Source organism: Diabrotica virgifera, chromosome 3, assembly GCF_917563875.1.
Source record: "Diabrotica virgifera virgifera chromosome 3, PGI_DIABVI_V3a".
Classification (NCBI taxonomy): Eukaryota; Metazoa; Arthropoda; class Insecta; order Coleoptera; family Chrysomelidae; genus Diabrotica; species Diabrotica virgifera.
Genome location: NC_065445.1, coordinates 99,000,221 through 99,021,701, shown reverse-complemented (window position 1 = coordinate 99,021,701; position 21,481 = coordinate 99,000,221). Strand labels below are relative to the sequence as shown.

At 32.2% G+C, this 21,481-nt stretch overlaps 1 protein-coding gene across 1 annotated transcript in view; it reads left to right on the top strand.

Moving 5' to 3' along the window:
* The first annotated feature begins 4,458 nt into the window (after nucleotides 1–4,458).
* The window catches only part of LOC114334662 (arrestin domain-containing protein 3-like), a 77,014-nt gene continuing 59,991 nt past the window's right edge, over nucleotides 4,459–21,481 (top strand). The window contains exons 1-2 of the mRNA XM_050645328.1: nucleotides 4,459–4,624; nucleotides 19,869–19,974. Coding sequence (XP_050501285.1) covers nucleotides 19,872–19,974 — 103 coding nt within the window. The 5' untranslated portion in view covers nucleotides 4,459–4,624; nucleotides 19,869–19,871. The remainder of the gene's footprint in view (nucleotides 4,625–19,868; nucleotides 19,975–21,481) is intronic.

Below are 21,481 nucleotides of genomic sequence, written 5' to 3'. Positions count from 1 at the left end.
TCCCACAGATTGGCTCAATTCCACTCAGAATATCGATTAATTAGCCTAATAAGCCACACTCTTAAGATTTTTCTAAGAATACCTACTTCACAACAGAATTAGACGCAAATGCGAAGATCTCTAAGATACAGCATGTAAAATTAATGCAAATACTAAAAAATATCGGAATAGATAACAAGGATATTCGTGTCATTAAAAATTTGTACTGGAATCAAACTGCTATCGTAAAAATTGGAGATAACTACACCGATGAAATCTCCATACAACGAGGAGTCACTGAGTCAGACAAGGTTGCACTTTGTCGCCAACATTTTTCAATGTTTACTCGGGCCAGTTATTTAAAAAGGCACTTTAGAGACAGCCCAATGGAATAAAAATCAACGGGGAACTACTTAATGTGATTAGATACGCAGACGATACAGTAATTCTGTCAGATAAAATTGAAGGTCTCCAAATTCTGCTTGATCGTATTACTTACTTCTTACTTTCCGTGTCCGGAACACCAACTTTAAATTCTCTATTTCCAATGGTTGGCCACATAGATGGCCCTGTCATTTGCTATAATTAAGTCTTCTTCTGTGCAGGTCTCTCTCATCTCTGCGCATGATAGTAGATGCCGGTTGGTCTGAACCGCGCCACAGTCGCAAGTATCGTCCTCCTGGTATCCCCATTTTTTCAGGTTACTAACACAACCTGAAACGCCGATTCTTAGTCTGTTTAGCGCTTTCCAAGTCGGATACGGTAAATTGAGTCCAGCAGCCATTTCCTCTGAGGAAGGAAAATGTGTCGCGGTAGCTGACGCTTGCCATAGGTGTATTCGGCGCGTCTCTGGCGCTTCGGGGATGGATCTTGATGTTTTCAGGAAGCTTTTCCGAGATCTTAGTCTGCTTGGCTGAGTTTGGTGGTGTCTTCGGTCCGTCTCCTGCTTTTTCCGTTCTACCTCTGACGTGACTTCCTCCTGATAGGTGGTGGAGCAATTCCAGCTATGGGGTATACCTCTTCGATAGGTGTCGGTTTCAGGCAACCCGATATTATACGGACCGTTTCATTTAGAGCCACGTCGACGTTCTTTGCGTGAGCATAGTTTGCCCATACTGGTGCTCCAAACTCCGCGGCCGAAAAACATAATGCCAAGGCAGAAGTGCGGAGAGTGTGGTTGTGCTCCCCATTTTGTATTAGTTAGCTTACGGATAATATTATTTCTGGCACTTACTTTCTTCTTGACATCTTGACAGTGGTATCGGTAAGACAGAGTTATATCCATCTGACCACGCCATTACACCTCCAGCGGCCTTCGGGCATGTTTGTTTCTCAGGTGGAAAGATCATACCTGGGTTTTTGTGGGATTGGGTTTCAGATGGTTTTTATCATAGTATAGAGCTAAGTCTCCCAGGGCTTCTGTCAGTTTCACTTCGACTTCATTGAAGGTTCTTCCTTGAGCTGCCACAGCTGTACCATCAGCGTAAATAAATTGCCTTGTTTGTTGGTGTATGGGTTGGTGGTTGGTGTATATGTTGTATAGAATTGGCGCGAGGACACTTCTGTGGTAACCCATTTTTTTGGTCCCGCTACCGACTGTTCTTGGACTGGAGCGTTACGTAGAAGCGTCTATTCTGGAGGAGACATTTCATTAACCTTGTTAGTCGTAAATCCTTTGTAGTTTCGTAGAGCTTTGCGAGTAGCCGTTGATGGTTAACTGTACCATAGACAGCAGTTAGGTCTATGAACGCTACTCCTGTTATTTCCTTCCGTTCAAAACCATCTTCAATATGTTGGGTGAGATTAAGAATTTGACTGCAGCAGCACTTTCCGGACCTGAATCCTGCTTGTTCTGGAATAATTTTAGTCTCCACATATTCTGCGATCCGGTTCAGTATCATTGTTTCAAAGGCCTTGAAAAGGTGGCACAAGAGAGATACAGGTCTAAAACTCTTTGTATCCGCCGGATCCTTCCCTGGTTTGAAGAGGGCTACCACTCTAGCTTTCCTCCAGATTTTGGGGATTTGTAATGTACGGATGCAGCAATTCATCATTTTTACGAGCCACTCTACGGTTTTTAGTCCAAAGTTCTTTATTTGCTCTGTTTGTATGTCGTCCAGGCCAGCCGCTTTATTATCTTTCATTTGGTGGATGGCGCCTCTCATCTCCTCTAGACAAAAAGAGGTACCTAGAACATCTCTTTCTTCGTCGATATTCGATATTCCGTTGAGCTCTCACCTTGTTCTTTCTTGATGTCGTTTTACCGTTCATTAGAAGATGATAGGCTATCTGATCGGATGTGACTTCTGTCATGTTGACTGCCGGAGCAGAGAGATCGTTGCCAAGATTCCGAATCAGCTTCCAGGCACGTGTGCTGTTTTGTTTCATGTCCAGACTCATGACCAGCTTGCACCACCTTTCCGTTCTGTTGGCGGATATCGCATGTAACATTTCCTCCCCAGCCTGTATTGTCGCTTCTGAGAAAGGGTCTTCTTCATATAGCTGTTCGTATCTTTTAAGTAGGGGTTTAGATTCTTCATTGAGCCCCGCTATGTACTCAGTTCACCAAACTCTAGGGATTAACTTTCGTGATACTTGCTTTACGTTTTCTACAAATTTATCGTATGAATCAGAGCAAGGTTCTAGCTGGTAAACTTCTTGATCCAATGTTTCAGAGAATTTTTCCCATTTTGCTTTAGTAAAGTTGAACCTTCTCTTGAAAGGAACAATTTCGTATCTGATTGTCGCGTTGGAAAGACAAATTATTGGTCTGTGCTGTGTCTTTGGGAGGGCGCTTCCAACGATTTTTGTCACCTGGTCTCCAATTCTGTCGCTGACAAATATATTGTCTGGGTTGTAACCTCGGTGCCATCTTCCGCTGTTGAACGACGCAGGCTTCTTTGGATCGTGAATAAGTATTAGGTTCATGCTTTCAGCCCATTTTTTTAGTTTTTCGCAAGAACATGGTTTCGTTGTAACCCCAAGCGACACTGTGACAGTTGAAGTAACCCAGTACGAATTTGATTTGCTGTGATTGAAAGTTACTCGGTTCCTCAAAAGCAAAGTCAGCGTTTGGTGGTTTGTCTCGATGTCATTTTGATCTGTTAGAGATGTAGACGCTACGTCGATATCTGGTCTGACGAAGACTGCGCTACCATATTGGTCGTGTGGTCTCTCCAGTATAAGCTTCATACCCCGAATCTGAGGCTTGCAGTACCTCTATGGGTTTCTTGAACCAGTAGAACATCGACACCATGTTCTCTATCTGCTGATAGTCCTTCAATATTAATTGAGGTCGTCACCGTCGGATAATTCTGATATGGCACGTGAAGAAGAAGAAGAAGAAGAAGATATGGTCTATGGTAATAACATATTACACGGTATTAAAAATTTGGTTATGCTAATCCGAGGTACCTACTTTAAATGTTGATTAGGTGATAGGCCTGCAAAGACTGTATCCAAGGAAACATTTCAACGGGAAACTACAATTTTTATCAGTATTGGTAATAGGTCATGTTCCAGTAGTAAAATGGCCGAGGGAACAAGCATACCTAACTCTAATAGGAGTTCAAAACGTGTTGCAAAGTTAAAAAAGAAATATTGGCTTTACCTTGTTCAGCCCACAACCCACATGAGGAACAAAACTGATGGGAATCGTACATACGATGCTAATAATAGATTGATGACATCGAAATTATTATTAGATAAAAGAACCAAAATTACTACCTACAGAGTATTGATTAGACCCGTAGTAACTTATGGTTGTGAAACCTGGATAATGACAAAAAGATGAAGCCCAACTCAGGACATTCGAGAGAAAGATATCTATACCTACTGAGAAAACTATATGACCCGGTGTAAGAGGATGACGGCACATAGAGAATCTGGAGAAACGACAATAGGTTATTGAATGAAGGGTATGATATTGTAAGATTTGTGAAAGTCAAACACTGTCATTGCTGGGACATTCCAGAGACAAGAAGATGCAAAAACAGCAAAGATAATTTTACAATGGAAGCCGATAGGAAGACGAAAAAAAGGAAGGTCCAGAACGAGATAGTTGGAAGACGTGGAAGACGATCTGAAAATCATGAATATAAGACAATGGAGAAGAAGAGCACAAGAGAGATCTGAATGAACGGATATAGATAGACAGGCAAAGGCCCATCCAGAGCTATGATACCAAAAAAAGAAGAACACGAGGAAGAAAACTGATCAGTATCCAAATCTTTCTTCAAACATTTCATCTACAGACGCAGACGAGACAAACTCTTTTTTCCCTAATGCCAAGCAAAATTTTTTTAACAACTTGTCGAAACCTTTATCCTATCTAAAATTTTTATCCTTTAAAACCTTTATCCTATTTAAAATAATGCCTTTATCAAAATTTTTTTCTCAATTAAAATTGCCAATAATTTTTTAGGTACGCCTATGATAAGGAGAATTTCATGTTCATCCTCAATCTCAAGGTTATTAACATTGGTCAATTATGTACTATTTTCCAATATGAAATTAAGTCCAGTTATTTAATTCTTATAGATTTTAGTGTTATCCGTAATTGATAGGTGTACATACTGTTGTGTGTTGTGTATCTAATAAAAAACAAGGTGTTACATTGTCACTTTAAGACTTTTTTTATTTTGGAGTAAGTATCATATTAATATCATTAATTTGTATATTCTGAATGAATCATTCAATATGAAAAATTCCATTTATTTTAAAGTGAGATTTGCTACATTGTTTACATTGAGATTTAATTTATAAAGTATTATAATTACTCTTCTGAAAGTTGATTAATAATTCTGAATTTTGAGGTTAGGTCATCTTTTATCATTGCTTATCTTTAGGCTTTAATCTCGTTCTTATATATCAGATATTTCTTTCCAAAATATAAATAGTTCTGTATCTGTAATATTTATTTTAGTAAAACCGGTATCCTGTATCTTAGCTAAAATATCGGAATTATCTATTATCTCTATTTTTGTCGTTAGAGGAAATTCCGTTCATAGTGATTCCGTTTATACAGATAACCATTGGCGGAGCATTGAAATATTGAAAAAATTAATATTTTTCATGAATTTTTTTAGGATTAAATTATAAGAACTATTTGAGGTGGTAATAATAATTGACTTATCCTCTCTCTCTCAAAGAGGTCCGGAACATTAATAAAATAATTTAAATATTTAAAAATTTAGTAGAAACATCGTTTTTGTTTCTGTTTCTACTTTCTTTGCTTATAACTTTAAAACGATTCATTTTGAAGCAAAGTCGTACAGAAATAAAATAAAGATAATTAAATTTTCTATTAGGTACGACTGGTTAACAATGTTTTAATTTTTTACCCTTTCTGCAAAACAGCAATATCCTACAAAATAAAGGGGAAAATACAAGCCTTTTCTTATTCAATGTGTTTCAACCACTTATTGTACCTATTTCACATAATTATTTATAGCCCAATAAATGACCGTTTTGTAGTGTAATTTTCAGGGGCAACTCCGAATTGCATGAAAATTTGGATTTAGGTTCTACTTACCCTCCACTTCAAAGTTGAATTTGTGCCGTTGGTTGCTTTTATTTGGGGGGCCCTTTTCGGGGGGTGAAAAACGCGTGTTTAAAGTAAGCTTGGAAATGGATAAATTGACAGATTATAAGCAACTTTCGTTCTATAAAGCTTTTTAAATAAGTCAATACTTTTCGAGTTATTCGCGATTAAAAATGTTGATTTTTCGACAAAAAAAACACGTTTTCAGACCTTTTTTTCGCAAATAACTCAAAAAGTAAATATTTTATCGAAAAATATATTCTTAGCAAAAGTGTAGCATATAAAAAAGCGAAAAAAATGGTATATCAGCAAAGTCTATAAATTTAGTAAAAGCAAAGTCGTAGCTCATGAAAAATACGTTATTATTCGTCTAATTCCAAATCGAATAATTTAAGGCGAAATCGGGACACTTTTCGGGAAAAGCTTATTCACATTTTTAAAGTATCTAAAAAAGCTTTATACTTGTCTTTTATAAAAGTTTCTAGCTTTAAAAATAAACGAGTTACACTGAAAAAAAAAAGTTGGCCCCTTTTTTGGTAAAGAAAATCGTGAAAACCTCCCTCTATTTAGCACACTAAATAAAATTAATCGTTGCCGCTTTACCATTTATTTTAACTGTATGTGTATTGTTTATATGATATGTAAGTTTGATTGGTGTAAAGTGCTTATTTTTAAAAAATTTGGTTTTATAGTAAAAAAAAATTTCTAAAAATTTTTGAAAAATTTCCTTTTTTCAAAATAACTTAAAAAGTATTAGTGATAAGAAAAATCTTAAAGAGTAAAAAAAATATAGGTTTTGCCATTATAAAGATGCTAGTTTCATTTTGTTTTTCCGTAAGACAAAAATTGGTTAAGATATGGCTGTTCAAAATTTGCATACACTCGTGATTACTGACCCTTTCAAGCTTTTTCAACTATCATCCTAAAGACGGGGAGATTTTCATGATTTTTTTCCAAAAAAAAAAGAGGGCCGACTTTATTTTGAGCTTAACTCGCTTATTTTTAATGCTAGGAATTTTATAAACAATTAAAATAAAGCTTTTTATAAACACTTTAAAAAAGTTTAATGGGTTTTTCCCGAAAAGTGCTTAATTTTTCGGTGATTTCACCTTGAAATATTCGATTTGGAATTAGACGAATAAGAACGAATTTTTCATGAGCTACAACTTTGTTTTTACTCGATTGATAGACTTTACTGGTACACCATTTTTTTGGTTTTTTCTAAGTTCCTAAACACTTTCTCTAAGGATATTTTTTTTGCCAAATATTTACTTTTTGAGTTATTTGCGAAAAACCGTCTGAAAATGTAGGTTTTTGTCGAAAAATAAACATTTTCAATCGCAAATAACTCGAAAAGTATTAAGTTACGTAAAAAACTCTATAGAAAAAAGTTGCTTAAAATCAGTCAATTTATCCATTTCCGGTCTTATCTTGAACGTATGTTTTTTCACCCCCGAGAAGGGGTAACTGTCACCCCCCAAGTAAAAGCAACCAACGGCACAATTTCAACTTTGAAGAGGAAAGTAAGTAGAATATAAATCCAAATTTTCATGCAATTCGGAGTTGCCCCTGAAAATTACACGGTATCGACGTATTTCCTGTTTATTTACTGGGCTATTATAGTCTAGGCGTCAGCTAGGTCACCGTGGCCTTTTCAATTGTGGATTTCGATCTGAGCGGTCAAAAAATTTATTATAAACAATTTAATAATTAAATTGTTTATAATAAATTTTTGTTTATAATAGGGGAGTGCATATAGATTTTCACTTCGGAAAAAATCAAACAAGATAGAACTTTTTGTAATTTCATTAAGAAATGTTTAATAAACAACATATAAAAAAGCTCTACTCGAGAAGTGGGTTCTTCATTTTTTATTAAACAAATGAACTACGAAATTAGATGTTTTTTAAATAACTCCGAAAATATAAATTGTAGAAAAAAACTGACTTGACCGTTGAAAAATTCAGAAAATTTTACAAAAAAAACCTCTACTTATTATAAAGATTTTTCTAAAATTAAATCTGTAGCTTCTATAATTTTTTATTTATAAGGCTAAAGTCACCCTTCTCACAAACATTGGCGCACTGTAAACTAGCGTACGGCGAAGTGCACGGTTGAGTTATTTTAATGTAATTCTTTAACTAATGGATCAAATAAAATTTTATAAATTGATCATGAAAGAAGAATAATTTAGGTATCTTATGGTTGTAATAAAAAGAAATAAAATGTATGGGCATAAGTATGGTGTGGGCGGAAAGTGAGACTTACATGTATTTGGTTTAAAAATGATTTCAAAATGTGTAACTAACACAATGTTTCTTATAAAACTCTCAATTTTGCACAGCTTACCTTTCAGACATATTACTAAACGATGTTTCTCTCTCTCAAAAAAATCTCAAAAATTTTATTCAAATGATACGACGTCTCAAAAAATGTAATTTTTGAAAACTTCGTAGTTTTAGAGAATTACCACCACTTTAAGACGGTATTACTCAAGTTTGAACAGATTTATTACAGTTTTATAGGTGCTTTTGTAAAGCTTAGGATGTAATCTTTAAAATGCACTAAATTATTTTACTTTAGAAATAAAATAAACTATTTCTTTTTGCGAAAATTAAGAAAGATAACAAAAATGTAATACAAAAACCGAAAATTACCAGTTAAAGAAATGTTTATACAAAGTGATCAAAACTTTTTTCTATAAAACTTACCTAAAATACATTTAATAGTAAGCTGCAACAATAATAAATGTTCAACAAAAAAATTTTTTTTAGCTCCTATACAGTACCTATGTCTGCGTAACTTGAAACCTATTGATAACTTTTTTATTATCAGTTTTACGAAAAAAAGTTATTCTCAATAAAATACTCTGCATCTTATATAATCTAAGATGCAACCATCAAAAGTTGTTTGGAATTAAAAAATATGTTTCATTGTTCAATTACACCCTTCTAATTAAAATATTGTGAATAATAAAGGCACTTAACTCTTAAGTAAAATTCATATTTTTTACATACCTCGTATAAAATTGCAAAAGTTTGATATCGTTAGTTGTATCTTAGATTTTAGACCAGGTAGAGCATTTTATGAAGAATAACTTTTTTTCGTAAAATTGATAATAAACTAGTTATTATAATTGTAATAAAATGATAATGGGTATCCGTAATTTGAGGAAAAATTGAATTTTTTTTTCGATTAGAATGATGTAATTGTATATTAAAACATAATTTTTAATTTCAAACAACTTTTCATAATAGCATTTTTTGATATTCTGGAATATGAAGGTACTTTACTCTTTAACGAAATTTATATTTTTGACATAACTCGTATAAAATTGATAAAATTTGATATATGACGGTTGAGTTTTAAAATTTTGACTATCCAGAGCATTTTATGAAGAATAACTTTTTTTCGTAAAACTGATAATAAAAAAGTTTTGCATGTGGTTCCTAGCTACGCAGACATACTGTATAAGAGCTTCTGTATAAGAATTTTTAAATTGTAATGCCATATTCGGATTCAGCATAATCAAAAACAAAATAGAAACATATTTGATCAAAGTAAAATGATGAATTCAACGATATTTTTAAAATGATTTATACAAAACAATTGTTATTGTTTAAACAATTAATAAACAATTAGCGGCCAAAAATGCGAGTAGAACTTTTTACTTTAACATGTATATAAACTAACAAAAAAAGTTTTAGAAAAATATAAGCTTGTTTGAATTTTTCCGAAACAATGCATGTTTTCGTTCTAATTCTATAAATTGTTTATTATATACACCAGGGAAATAAGGCAAAAATATACCATGTCTGGGACACTTAAGCAGCCAGGTTGCAAATGGGTTTTTTGGGTACTATATACCTAATACATTATAAATACAAAAATGTCCGTCACAGTTTGGACGAGAAATTTAATTATTAACAAATAAGGGTCAAAAATGGAAGTTTTTTCGTTTAAATCGCTACAGGTAAAAATATGGTAATTAAATATCTTATTTATAATATTTTTCTTTTAGTAGATGAGCCAAGGTTTAAAATAGTGTTTTTTGAATTTTGGTCCGATCATTTGTTGCTTCGGATATTGCAAAATAAAACTAAAATTTCGAAAATAAAAAATTTGCTATAACTTCTGCGAAAATGATTTTAAGACTTTCATATTGCATAAAAAGTTGAGTCAAACAGTCCACACAATGCACAAAAATTTTTAGGACGATTGGTGAATTATTTTAAATTTTATTCAATTTGTTTTTCGCAATGTTATTGTTCAGAAAATAGTAATGATATAGCAATTCTGTGAAAACAGCGTGAAAGTAAAATAGTCATATTTTCAATGTATTTACAAAATCATTAAAAAGTCATTTTTATCACTCGGAAAACATTTTACTAAAATAGAGTCATTTTTGGCTCATAAACAATTTGAATAACTTTGTTAATATTGACGCTAGGCTAGAACTACAATGGGATTTGAAAAACTGGTATTTTTATACGAATTTTGAAATAAAAATTTTTTGCCTAGGTTAATTACGGTCAGAGTTAGCTACTTTTTTTTATTTAATTGAGGACTACTTTGTTTATAACAATTAAGCAACCTAATTAGAGCTATTTTGAAGTTGAAGATATATAGTTTATGTGTAAAAGTTTGAGTAAACTTTGAACCACAACAGAGTGGTTAATAAAGTTTTAAAAATGGCGTCCGAACGGAATTAATTCGTGGTCGGTGGAGAGGAATTATTAAAATCCGTGCACTGAAAAAATGAAACTGATTCTGCAAACATATGCTGCGATTTATATCGCCGGAGCTTGTTGATGGATTTTGATCATAATTTTTTTAATTTGTATGTACTCGTAGTCTTATAGAGTACGTTATGTACACATATCCCCACCTAATATTACAAAATGTTAGGGGGAACTCCCCTTATCACTCAGGGATATCAAAAGTAGATTACGACCGATTCTAAGACCTACCGAATATACATATATAATTACATAAAAATCGGTCAAGCGGTCTCGGAGGAGTATGGAAAGTAACACTATGACAGGAGAATTTTATAGATGTAAATATATAGATGGCTGTTAACAAATAGGGGTGGGTGATAAAAGAGTGAAAATTAAGGGTTGTATGTATTTTTTATTTCTACATCATATAAACTTAAGGTAGATAATTTTGTCCAAAAAAATAAAAAAAAAATGTCAGGGGTGCAACGCCCCTTATAACTTATGGGTATAAAAAATAGATTAAAACCTCTTCTCCTCCTATAGGAGATACGTGTAAAATTTCATAAAAATCAGCAAAGCCGTTTCGGACTAGTATGGTAACTAACACTTTTACAGGAGAATTTGATGTATATCAAAGTAACTGTGAATTAAATAATAAAAGTGGCTAACTTTGAGCCGAATTAACCTAGGCAAAAAGTTTTTTTCTGAAAATTCGTGTAAAAACACCAGCTTTTTAAATCCTAAAGTATATTTATTCTATAGTCAATATTAACAAAGCTATTCAAATTGTTTATAAGCCAAAAATGACTCTATTTTACTAAACTTTTTTCGGAGTGATAAAAACAACTTTTTAATGATTTTTTTCAACACTTTGAAAACATAACTATTCTTCTTGCATGTGATTTTCACAGAATTGCTATGTCATTATTATTTTTTGAACAATAACATTGCGAAAAAAAGCTCTTTGCGATAAACAAATTGAATAAAATTTAAACTAATTGACGAATCGTCTTAAAAATTTTTGTGCGTTATGCGGAATGTTTGACTCAACTTTTATTGCAATATGAAAGTCTTAAGGGCATTTTCGCAAAAGTTATAGCACATTTTTTATTTTTAAAATTTTAGTCTTATATTGCCATTTTCCGAAGCAAAAAATGATCGGACTAAAATTCAAAAAGTGCCATTTTAAACCTTGGCTGATCTACTAAAATACGATTACTCTAAATACCATACATAATTACTCTACTTTTACCTGTAGCGATTTAAATGAAAAAACTGACCCTTATTTGTTAATAACTAAGTTTCTCGTCCGAACTGTGACGGGCATTTTTGTATTTATAATGTATTATTTATATAGTAGCCAAAAAATCGATTTGTAACCTGGCTGCTCAAGTGTCCCGACAAAAACCTTATTTCCCTGGAGTAATAAGGCTCTTGCTCGTAAACTAAAAAAAAATAAAAAAGGTTTCAAATAAAATTATTTGTTCCTTAAAAAAACAACAAAGAAAATGGCGTTCACTAAACTTAGGTAATAAAGTTTATAATTAGAACTAAAGTCAATAATTAGAACTCAAGATATTGTAAAATTAGTGCATAATGAAAATTGCAAAATAAGTATTTTTCGAAGATTTTTAGATCGTAACTCGGCTTCTACGTATGCAAATGTGCTTTACAGTCTCATTTTAAAGCTTAAAATATAGAATTTCAAACAAAGTTTGTTAATTTACTTTATCTTTATTAGTATTAAAGTTACACTCATTCGAAGTTATAATTTTCTTAAAACATTTGCACATTAATTTGTTTATTTATAAGGGTTTCAAGCAAATTTGAGCAATAAATATTTACACATTAATTAACAGTAATGATAGAAGAATTCAAAAGGAACATTTTGAGCCCAGGAAAATGTTCGTATGTTAATTTTTGGCAAAGATATAGATATATTAAGTAATAGCGCGCTGAGGCGCATGATCGGCTCACAGCGAAAAAGTTCGCGCGCGAAACTATCGATTCTAATTATAATTGATATTTCTATACGTTATCTTCATTTTTGAAGATCCTAATACAATTTTATAAAATAATTATTATAATTCATCATCATCTTCCAGCTTCTTCTCTTGTCCGCTGCAGGACATAAGCCTCCCCAGCACGTCTCCAGGAAGTTCGATATTGTGCTAATTGCATGCATCTACAATCTATTCTTTTTCTACGGCCGTGCTAAAAGAGCCACTTTCACGCACGCATTTCGTTTCCGAAAGTTGCACTTTCCCGCACGGCGTGCGGGAAAGTAAAATACAGTGGAACCTCGATAACTCGGATTAATCGGGACCGCGGCCGATCCGGGTTATCTAAAATCCGGGTTAGCCGGAGAGCATGGTAAAAATTTAATAAAATACGGTATACTTATAGATAAAGTCTCTTATAAACAAAATAATATGAAATATATATGCACAGTTACCTATGGTTGTATAGAGTTTAGTATAGACAATATAGAGTATTATTAATTTCTAGGTAAAAAACTCAGTTTGGTTGTGTCAATAATTTCGTCTGGTCTGCTTATGTTATTTAAGAACAGTGACTCTTTCATTGTTTAAAAGACCATTGCTTAAAAAACAATTTTTTAAAAGACAGTTAAAAATAAATAAAGGAATAACAGGTGCCTGTTGTTTGCGATAATGAATGTCGCTCTGCTGCCGCCGTGTGCATGAGTCATTTTTACTATCATATAGTTCAAATTACACAGATACCCACTATCTCTCAAATATTATATTATGATTGAAGGGAAGTTTTATCAATGAAATTCGATATTTTTAAGAGATTCCAGAAGCGGCTGCAGATAAAACGTTTTAACATAATACATACATTTTTATTGTTGAAATGTTTGTCCGATGAAAATCGGTCCGGGTTAGCCGGACTTCCGGGTTATCGGGGACCGACATATCGAGGTTCCACTGTACCTTGTAATATAGCATTTTAATATATTGTAATGCATGCAATAAACTAATATTTAGATATTATTTACTAATTTATTTCAAATTTATCTTATTGTGTTCATGTTTTAATGAAATTAGCGCGATTATTTCATTCATAGGAGATTCTGACCAATAGAAAGCTACAGAAATAAAAATTAAACTGATTATTTTTTGATGATTTTAACTTTCAATCCTATAGTAAGATATTTGATCACGTGTTTAATTCTGTCCAATCAGATTAAAATTATACTGAGAATTATCTACTGTAGAAAATTACCGATAGAATTTTTTTAAGTAGATTGTTTCTGTTAAATGGCAACCAGTTTCCTAGTTTTGACAACTGTCACATTTAAGAAAATATCCATAATATACGTATTAAAAAATAATCTTACGAATATCACACGACAGTAAGACTAAATCAGAATTGTTGTCATTGGGCAATAGCCACTCGAGTCCTGCGGGCTCTCGTGTCTATTGCCAGGCAACAAATTTTCTAAAAACTGTCGCATTATTTTTAATTTATTCTCACTCTCTTGTGATATTATACCCGATAATTTTTGATTATTTCATTCATAGGAGATTCTGACCAATAGAAAGCTACAGAAATGCAAATTAAGGTGATAATTTTTGATAATATCCCGTCGTCAAGTATATTACGTCAGATGCCCTTCGTTGCTACGAAAAAATACATTCAGCGGCATTAATGACAATTAATGTTTTAAAAGTTTTAAAAGTGATGACTTTCAACCGTAAAATATTTTATATCAACTGTGTGTTTAACAGTACTAATTTGTACTTACATAAATAAATTACAATAAAATTTTGGTTCTGAACAGTTTTATTCATGAAATAATCGCAACAAATTGCACTCGATCTCTAAAATTAATATAGAATTTTTGCTCTCGTGACACTTTGACATAATTTCACTCGCTTTCGGCTCGTGAAATTAAAACTGTCAAAGTGTAACTCGGGAAAAATTCAATAATTTTAGAGCTCTTGTGCAATTACTACTGATTATTTCATTCATAGGAGATTGTGACCAATAGAAAGCTACAGAAATCTGAATTAAATCGATAATTTTTGATAATCTCCCGTCGTTAAGTATATTACGTCAGATGCCCTTCGTTGCTACGAAAAATACATTCAGTGACATTAATGACAATTAATGTTTTAAAAATTATAAAAGTGATGACTTTCAATCGTCAAATATTTATAAAAACTGTGTGTTTAATGGTACTTACATAAATAAATTACAATAAAATTTTGGTTTTGAACAGTCTTATTCATGAAATAATCGCAACAAATTGCACTCGACCTCTGAAATTAATATAGAATTTTTGCTCTCGTGACACTTTGACATAATTTTACTCGCCTTCGGCTCGAGAAATTAAAACTGTCAAAGTGTCACTCGGGAAAAATTCAATAATTTTAGAGCTCTCGTGTGTAATTACTACTGATTATTTCATTCATAGGAGATTCTGACCAATAGAAAGCTACAGAAATGCAAATTAAGGTGATAATTTTTGATAATATCCCGTCGTCAAGTATATTACGTCAGATGCCCTTCGTTGTTACGAAAAAATACATTCAGTGACATTAATGACAATTAATGTTTTAAAAGTTATAAAAGTGATGACTTTCAACCGTAAAATATTTTATATCAACTGTGTGTTTAACAGTATTAATTTGTACTTACATAAATAAATTATAATAAAATTTTGGTTTTGAACAGTTTTATTCATGAAATAATCGCAACAAATTGCACTCGATCTCTAAAATTAATATAGAATTTTAGAGCTATTGTGCAATTACTACTGATTATTTCATTCATAGGAGATTCTGACCAATAGAAAGCTACATAAATCTGAATTAAATTGATAATTTTTGATAATTGCCCGTCGTTAAGTATATTACGTCAGATGCCCTTCGTTGCTACGAAAAAATACATTCAGTGACATTAATGACCATTAATGTTTTAAAAATTATAAAAGTGATACTTTCAATCGTCAAATATTGATAAAAATTTTGTGTTTAATTGTACTAATTTGTACTTACATAAATAAATTACAATAAAATTTTGGTTTTGAACAGTTTTATTCATGAAATAATCGCAACAAATTGCACTCGAACTCTAAAATTAACATAGAATTTTAGAGCTCTTGTGCAATTACTACTGATAATTTCCCGTCGTCAAGTATATTACGTCAGATGCCCTTCGTTGCTATGAAAAAATACATTCAGTGACATTAATGACAATTAATGTTTTAAAAGTTATAAAAGTGATGACTTTCAACCGTCAACTATTTATAACAACTGTGTTTAATTGTACTAATTTGTACTTACATAAATAAATTACAATAACATTTTGGTTTTGAACAGATTTATTCATGAAATAATCGTATCAAATTGCACTCGATCTCTAAAATTAATATAAAATTTTAGAGCTCTTGTGCAATTACTACTGATAATTTGATGAAATAAAATTATTTTGACACAATATTTAAAAGTCAGATCAGTAGACAATTACAATGGTTTTGAATCGTCGTCATGGAAGCCAATATCGTCGTCGTGGTAACCCATTATATTGAAAGTATGGTTTTGACAACCTTGTCAAAGAATTAATTTGTGTATTTTCACTTCTAAATAAAAATTGATATAACTCTATTTTTGTGGTTTTTTGTCCAAAGTTACTGCCCTAGAAAAAATATTGTTCCTAACTCTTGCGGAAAGGAAAGTGTCTTCCCCGCACTCGACTGCTTGCCCGAACTTCGCTATCGCGTCGTTCGGATCAACGGCAGTCTCGTGCGTGAAAGTATCACTTTGCACACTAGTTAGGAAAATAACTATTTTATGTCGTCTGTCCAGCGTGTTGGTGGTCTGCCTCTGCTTCTCTTGTCCATGCGACGTCTCCATTCTAACAGTATTTTTGTCCACCTGTCATCCTGCAGTCTCGCTGTATGTCCGGGGAAACTCAATTTTAATCTGGTAATTCTTTCTCTGATATCTTGCACACTCGTTCTGTGCCTTATTTCTAAATTTCTCACTCGAACTGCAAGTCTTATCCCTAGTAAGGATCTCTCCATTTTCCGCTGTGTTATTCTAAGCTTTGACACCCTTGCTTTGGTTAATGTTTGTGTTGCAGCTCCGTACGTAATGAGTGGAAGAACACATTGATTGTATACTTTCCTTTTAAGGCTTAAAGGAATTTCACTGAATATGTCTTTAAATCTACTATATCCTGCCCAGCCTAGACCAATCCTATATATCTCTTGGGTCTGATTGTTACTAGAAATTTTGATGTCGCGTCCGAAATATCGAACTATTATAATTAAATCGTCATAAAGTATCTCGTATCATCTTTCATTCTATTTATTCTGGTGGTGAATACCACCCCTTCCCGCGGGTGAAAACAGTTTTATTAAAAATAACCCCACAAATCGATAGAGGGACAAATTGTAAGTAAAATTTTTTATATCATGTTATTAAAATAAATTATGAAAGATCAAAGATTTATATATTGAAGAGCATATGCGTGAAGTTACGGATGATAAAAAGAACATATTAATTACTTGTATGTTAGTAAAATATTATTTTTAAATTATTTCCATATTAAGTTGAATTTTTTCTAACAATATAAACTAAATATATCCAGAAACTGGGGGTGTCCAATAATGGGTAAATTTGACATATTCGAATACACTTTTGCTAAATTTATAATATCGAAATAATATAAAAATAATATTTTAGTAACCTAGAATTAATTAATATGTTCTTTTTATCAACCGTAACTTTACGCATGTATTCTTAAACAGACAAATATTTGATCTTTAATAACTCAAAAAGTATTGATTTATTTTAATAGCATGATCTAATAAATTTTACTTATAATTTGTCCCTCTATCGATTTGTGGGGTTATTTTTAATAAAATAGTTTTCATCCCCGAGAAGGGGTGGTATCTACTCCCTAGGGTAAAAGTGTAAGTTCGCAACAAATCATTTTTATTTCTTGGGGTATGCTCTAACTAGTCACCAATTTTCATGCAAATCGATGAAGGTTTAACAAAATAAGAGGTGAAAACCTTTAAAGACTACACTAACTGTCCCCTTTCATCCCTTATTGCTACTTCCTGTATCCACTGAGGTGTCAGCCTGAAAGGGGTCATAATTATCAATATACAATAGACACATTTCACATGCCAAACTCCATATTACTTATGACGATGATTTTTCGGCTCTAGCTCTTAGACTATTACTTTTTCTTCCTCTGTGTGGCTCAGTGGTAAGAGCGCCTACCTTTGGATCGAAAGGTCCGAATGGTCGTCAGTTCGAATCTCACCAGGGTCAGAGATTTTTCGTTGCAAATTGAAGAATCTCAGATGCAGAATCCACCAATTTAATGAAAATTAAAATGGTAAATAGTATTTTAAAACTGAGATTTTTCGTGTTGAAAGTTCTTACTGGTACATCCTTAATCTGCGACTTTTTCAATTAATAAGACAGCAGACGACGAATATAGAAAACGAAAGGGAAACGATCACATTCCGCTTTCATTCGTCTAGGAAAAACGGACAGCAGAGGAACTTTCAGTACTCAAATCCGAGTAAAGGAAATAAAAATGATAAAGGTGATGGTTTTGCTTGTTTTCGATTCAGAGGGTTGCACACCAGCTAGACAGGCTCTGTTTCTACCATTTCAGGCGTCCTCAGTAGCTTTCGTTAGTGTGCCTACCTCTGGACCGAAAAACAGCTCTACCATCATTTTAAAGGGAATCTGAAAAATAATTCAAATTTCCCATCAGACGCGATACAGCGACATCTACTAACAAATTGAAGAATCTCAGATGCAGAATCCACCAATTTAATAAGAATTAAAATGGTAAATAGTATTTTAAAACTGAGATTTTTCGTGTCGAAAGTTCTTACTAGTACATCCTTAATCTGCGACTTTTTCAATTAATAAGACAGCAGACGCCGAATATAGAAAACGAAAGGGAAACGATCACATTCCGCTTTCATTGAAATGAATCGAAAACAAGCAAAACCATCATTTATTATTTTTAGATTTTTCGTTTATTAAAAATTAATAAATGAAAATAGTTTCTGTCCTTGTGGGATCGGTACTCACCGGAGGGACCGCAGACGTTCGGATACAATTAGCGTCTCTTTGCAAAGACAATGACGTCGACTTTGAAAAGTAACAAGACACTTACTCAACACACACACACACACACACACACACTACACATTACTCCCCTGAGTTAGTGATAAGTTATAGTCTAAAAAATCATTATGAAATTGACTGGCCAGTTGGTTGTGAAAATCAGTGCTAATAAAACACAAAACACATTTACTTTTTCTTCGATTTGTTGTACTAAATGAGAAAAAAAACCATGAAAATCTTCCGAAATATAACAACTAAAGGAAGTTGTTCTTATTTATTAATACTATTTTTACGTATATTTTCTTTCATGGATATGCATCGAGATATACAGGAAATCTCAGCTTTCTTACACCTACATAAGTTTTTAGAGCAATTTTTACAGTTACATGGTGATACTAGTAAGTCTGTTCTTGGAGGCATTAAAATTAAAACTTTTTGGGGCTTCAATACCTCATTATCTATAATGATATCCATATAAAAGTAGATCTAGTTCTTAACTATATCTATAGATCCTAATTTACGGTGTTTATCGATACAGTGGCGTCATTATAAGAATTATATGATAAAATTGTATTAGGATCTTTAAAAATGAAAAATGAAGATAAAGTATACAAATATAAATTATAATTAGTATCGAGGGGTTCGCGAGCGAACCTTTTTCACTAAGAAAAAGCAATTTTCTTTTTTGTTTTTGATCAGATTAAACTTGTATATGTGTGTAATAGATTGGCGACTAAAAAGGAGAACAAAATAATATCTCTGGTATGGTAATATCTGTCTGGTAATATCTATCTATGTCTATATGGTACCTCTGTCTCATTTATACCAATTTGAAATGTGCTGGCTATGCATTTTTTATAAAATATTTATAGGTTTTTATAATAGGTCTGGATCCCGCGTATGAAAAAAAAGTTGATTAATAGCAAGCTGAAAATTTGTTAATAGCTTAAGGGTGTCTAGTCGAATAAACTTTGATATATGGGAACACTGAAACAGGGGTAGTTTTAATTGTGGAACAGGTTAAAAATTTGGAACGGTTACAGCACGAAAACGGCACATTTATTTTGTCCGACAGAACAGACTTAAACTCTCCCAACAGAGATTAAACTCTCATGAAAAAATCAGACTGCTATTTATTACCTGTCATAATTCCTGTCATTTGACATATTCTACATGTTCCACTCATTAAAACGCCCATTTGGTGATAAATAGCAGTCTGATTTTTGCATGAGAGTTTAATCTCTGTTCGAAGAGTTTAAGTCTGTTCTGTCGGACAAAATAAATGTGCCGTTTTCGTGCTGTGACCGTTCTAAATTTTTAACCTGTTCCACAATTAAAACTACCCCTGTTCCAGTGTTCACACATATCAAAGTTTATTCGACTAGACACCCTTAAGCTATTAACAAATTTTCAGCTTGCTATTAATCAACTTTTTTTTCATACGCGGGATCCAGACCTATAATCTTTTCTAAAAAGTGATACATCATTAATTTTTAGGTCATGTCTTGTAGACTTGTTTTAGATAACCCAGGGATATATAAACCAGGAGATCCAATTACGGGAAGAATAATATTAGAATTTTCATCAAGGACGAATTTTAGAAGTAAGAAAAGGTTTTTCTAAATTAGTTTTTTTCTTAGTATATAGGTCCCAGATATTTTATTTGGATAAATCCCAGTAACTTATAAATCAATTAATGATTTATAAGTTGTTACAATATAAGTTATAATGAAAGATATTTTCACTTGCTTTAAAATGTCAGTTTCACAAGTTGTCCTACGGAAATGATTAATATTTGAAGAAGAATTGTATTGAAATAGAAAGAGTACCTACACCTTGTCTACCAGATTGTTCTTACGGTACCGATTATATTGTTGATTTTATGCTCCCGGATATTTCTGTTCCGTCTATTGAGTGCGTTTCAAAAAGACTTTCAGCTATTATAAACAAAACTTGAACAGATTTATATACAGAACGTTTACTTTTTCATTAGATATACCACAATGGAGGAATCGCTAAAATCGGCAACAATGCTTATTATTCCACTATACAGGGTAGCGAGAAAATATGGAAACACGGTGATTTCTCCGAAACCGCTCGAACGATTTTTATAAATTTTGGTGGCTAGGAATGTCCTAATGCGGCCGATATTATAGTGGTAATTACATTGTTGTCAAATCTTCCGTTTTTCTGGAAATCTAATGAACTTTCTTATTTTAAATAGAACACCCTATATATTTTTTGCGTTTTAAAGTCCTTAAGAAATGCTGATTATTTTTCATGTTATGTTCCCTATACCTAAATGCCATAATTTCGGAGTTATTGCTACATTTATTAAAAAAAAAAAAATTTTAACAAATTATACAAATTTATTTTTTTAGACCGGGTAGATATTATTTTAAGTTCTTTGGGTCATTGGGAACAAAAAAGGTCTTTTGTAATTTTCCTGAAAAGTTAATCGTTTCCGAGTTACGAACAATTTAAAACTGAAAAAAATCGAAAAATGACGATTTTCAAGGTTCAAAAACACAAGTAAAAAAGTACCTAAATTCAAGCTCAAACCTTTTTGTATCAGATCTCTATAAGAATTTTTGGCATATTTTATTCTAAAACATTGTTTTTTTTTTAATTGTCAATAAAGCTAATATGCGAGGACGGGCTATCGGGCTGCATTAACAACTAAAAAATAATATTTTAGAATGAAATAAGACCAAATCACTTATCGGCGTCTGATAAAATAAGGTTTGAACTTGAGTTTAGGCACTTCATAGTTTCAAAAATAACATTTTTTACTTATGTTTTGGAACCCAGAAAATCGTCATTTTTCGATTTTTTCAGTTTTAAATTGTTTATAACTCGGAAACGATTAACTTTTGAGGAAAATTACAAAAAACATTTTTTGTTCCCAATGACCCAAAGGACCTAAAATAATATCTACCCTGTCCAAAAAAATAAATTTGTATAATTTGTTAAAACATTTTTTTTTAATAAATGTAGCAATAACTCCGAAATTATGGCATTTAGGTATAGGGAACATAACATGAAAAATAATCAGTATTTCTTAAGGACTTCAAAACGTAAAAAATATACAGGGTGTTTTATTTAAAATA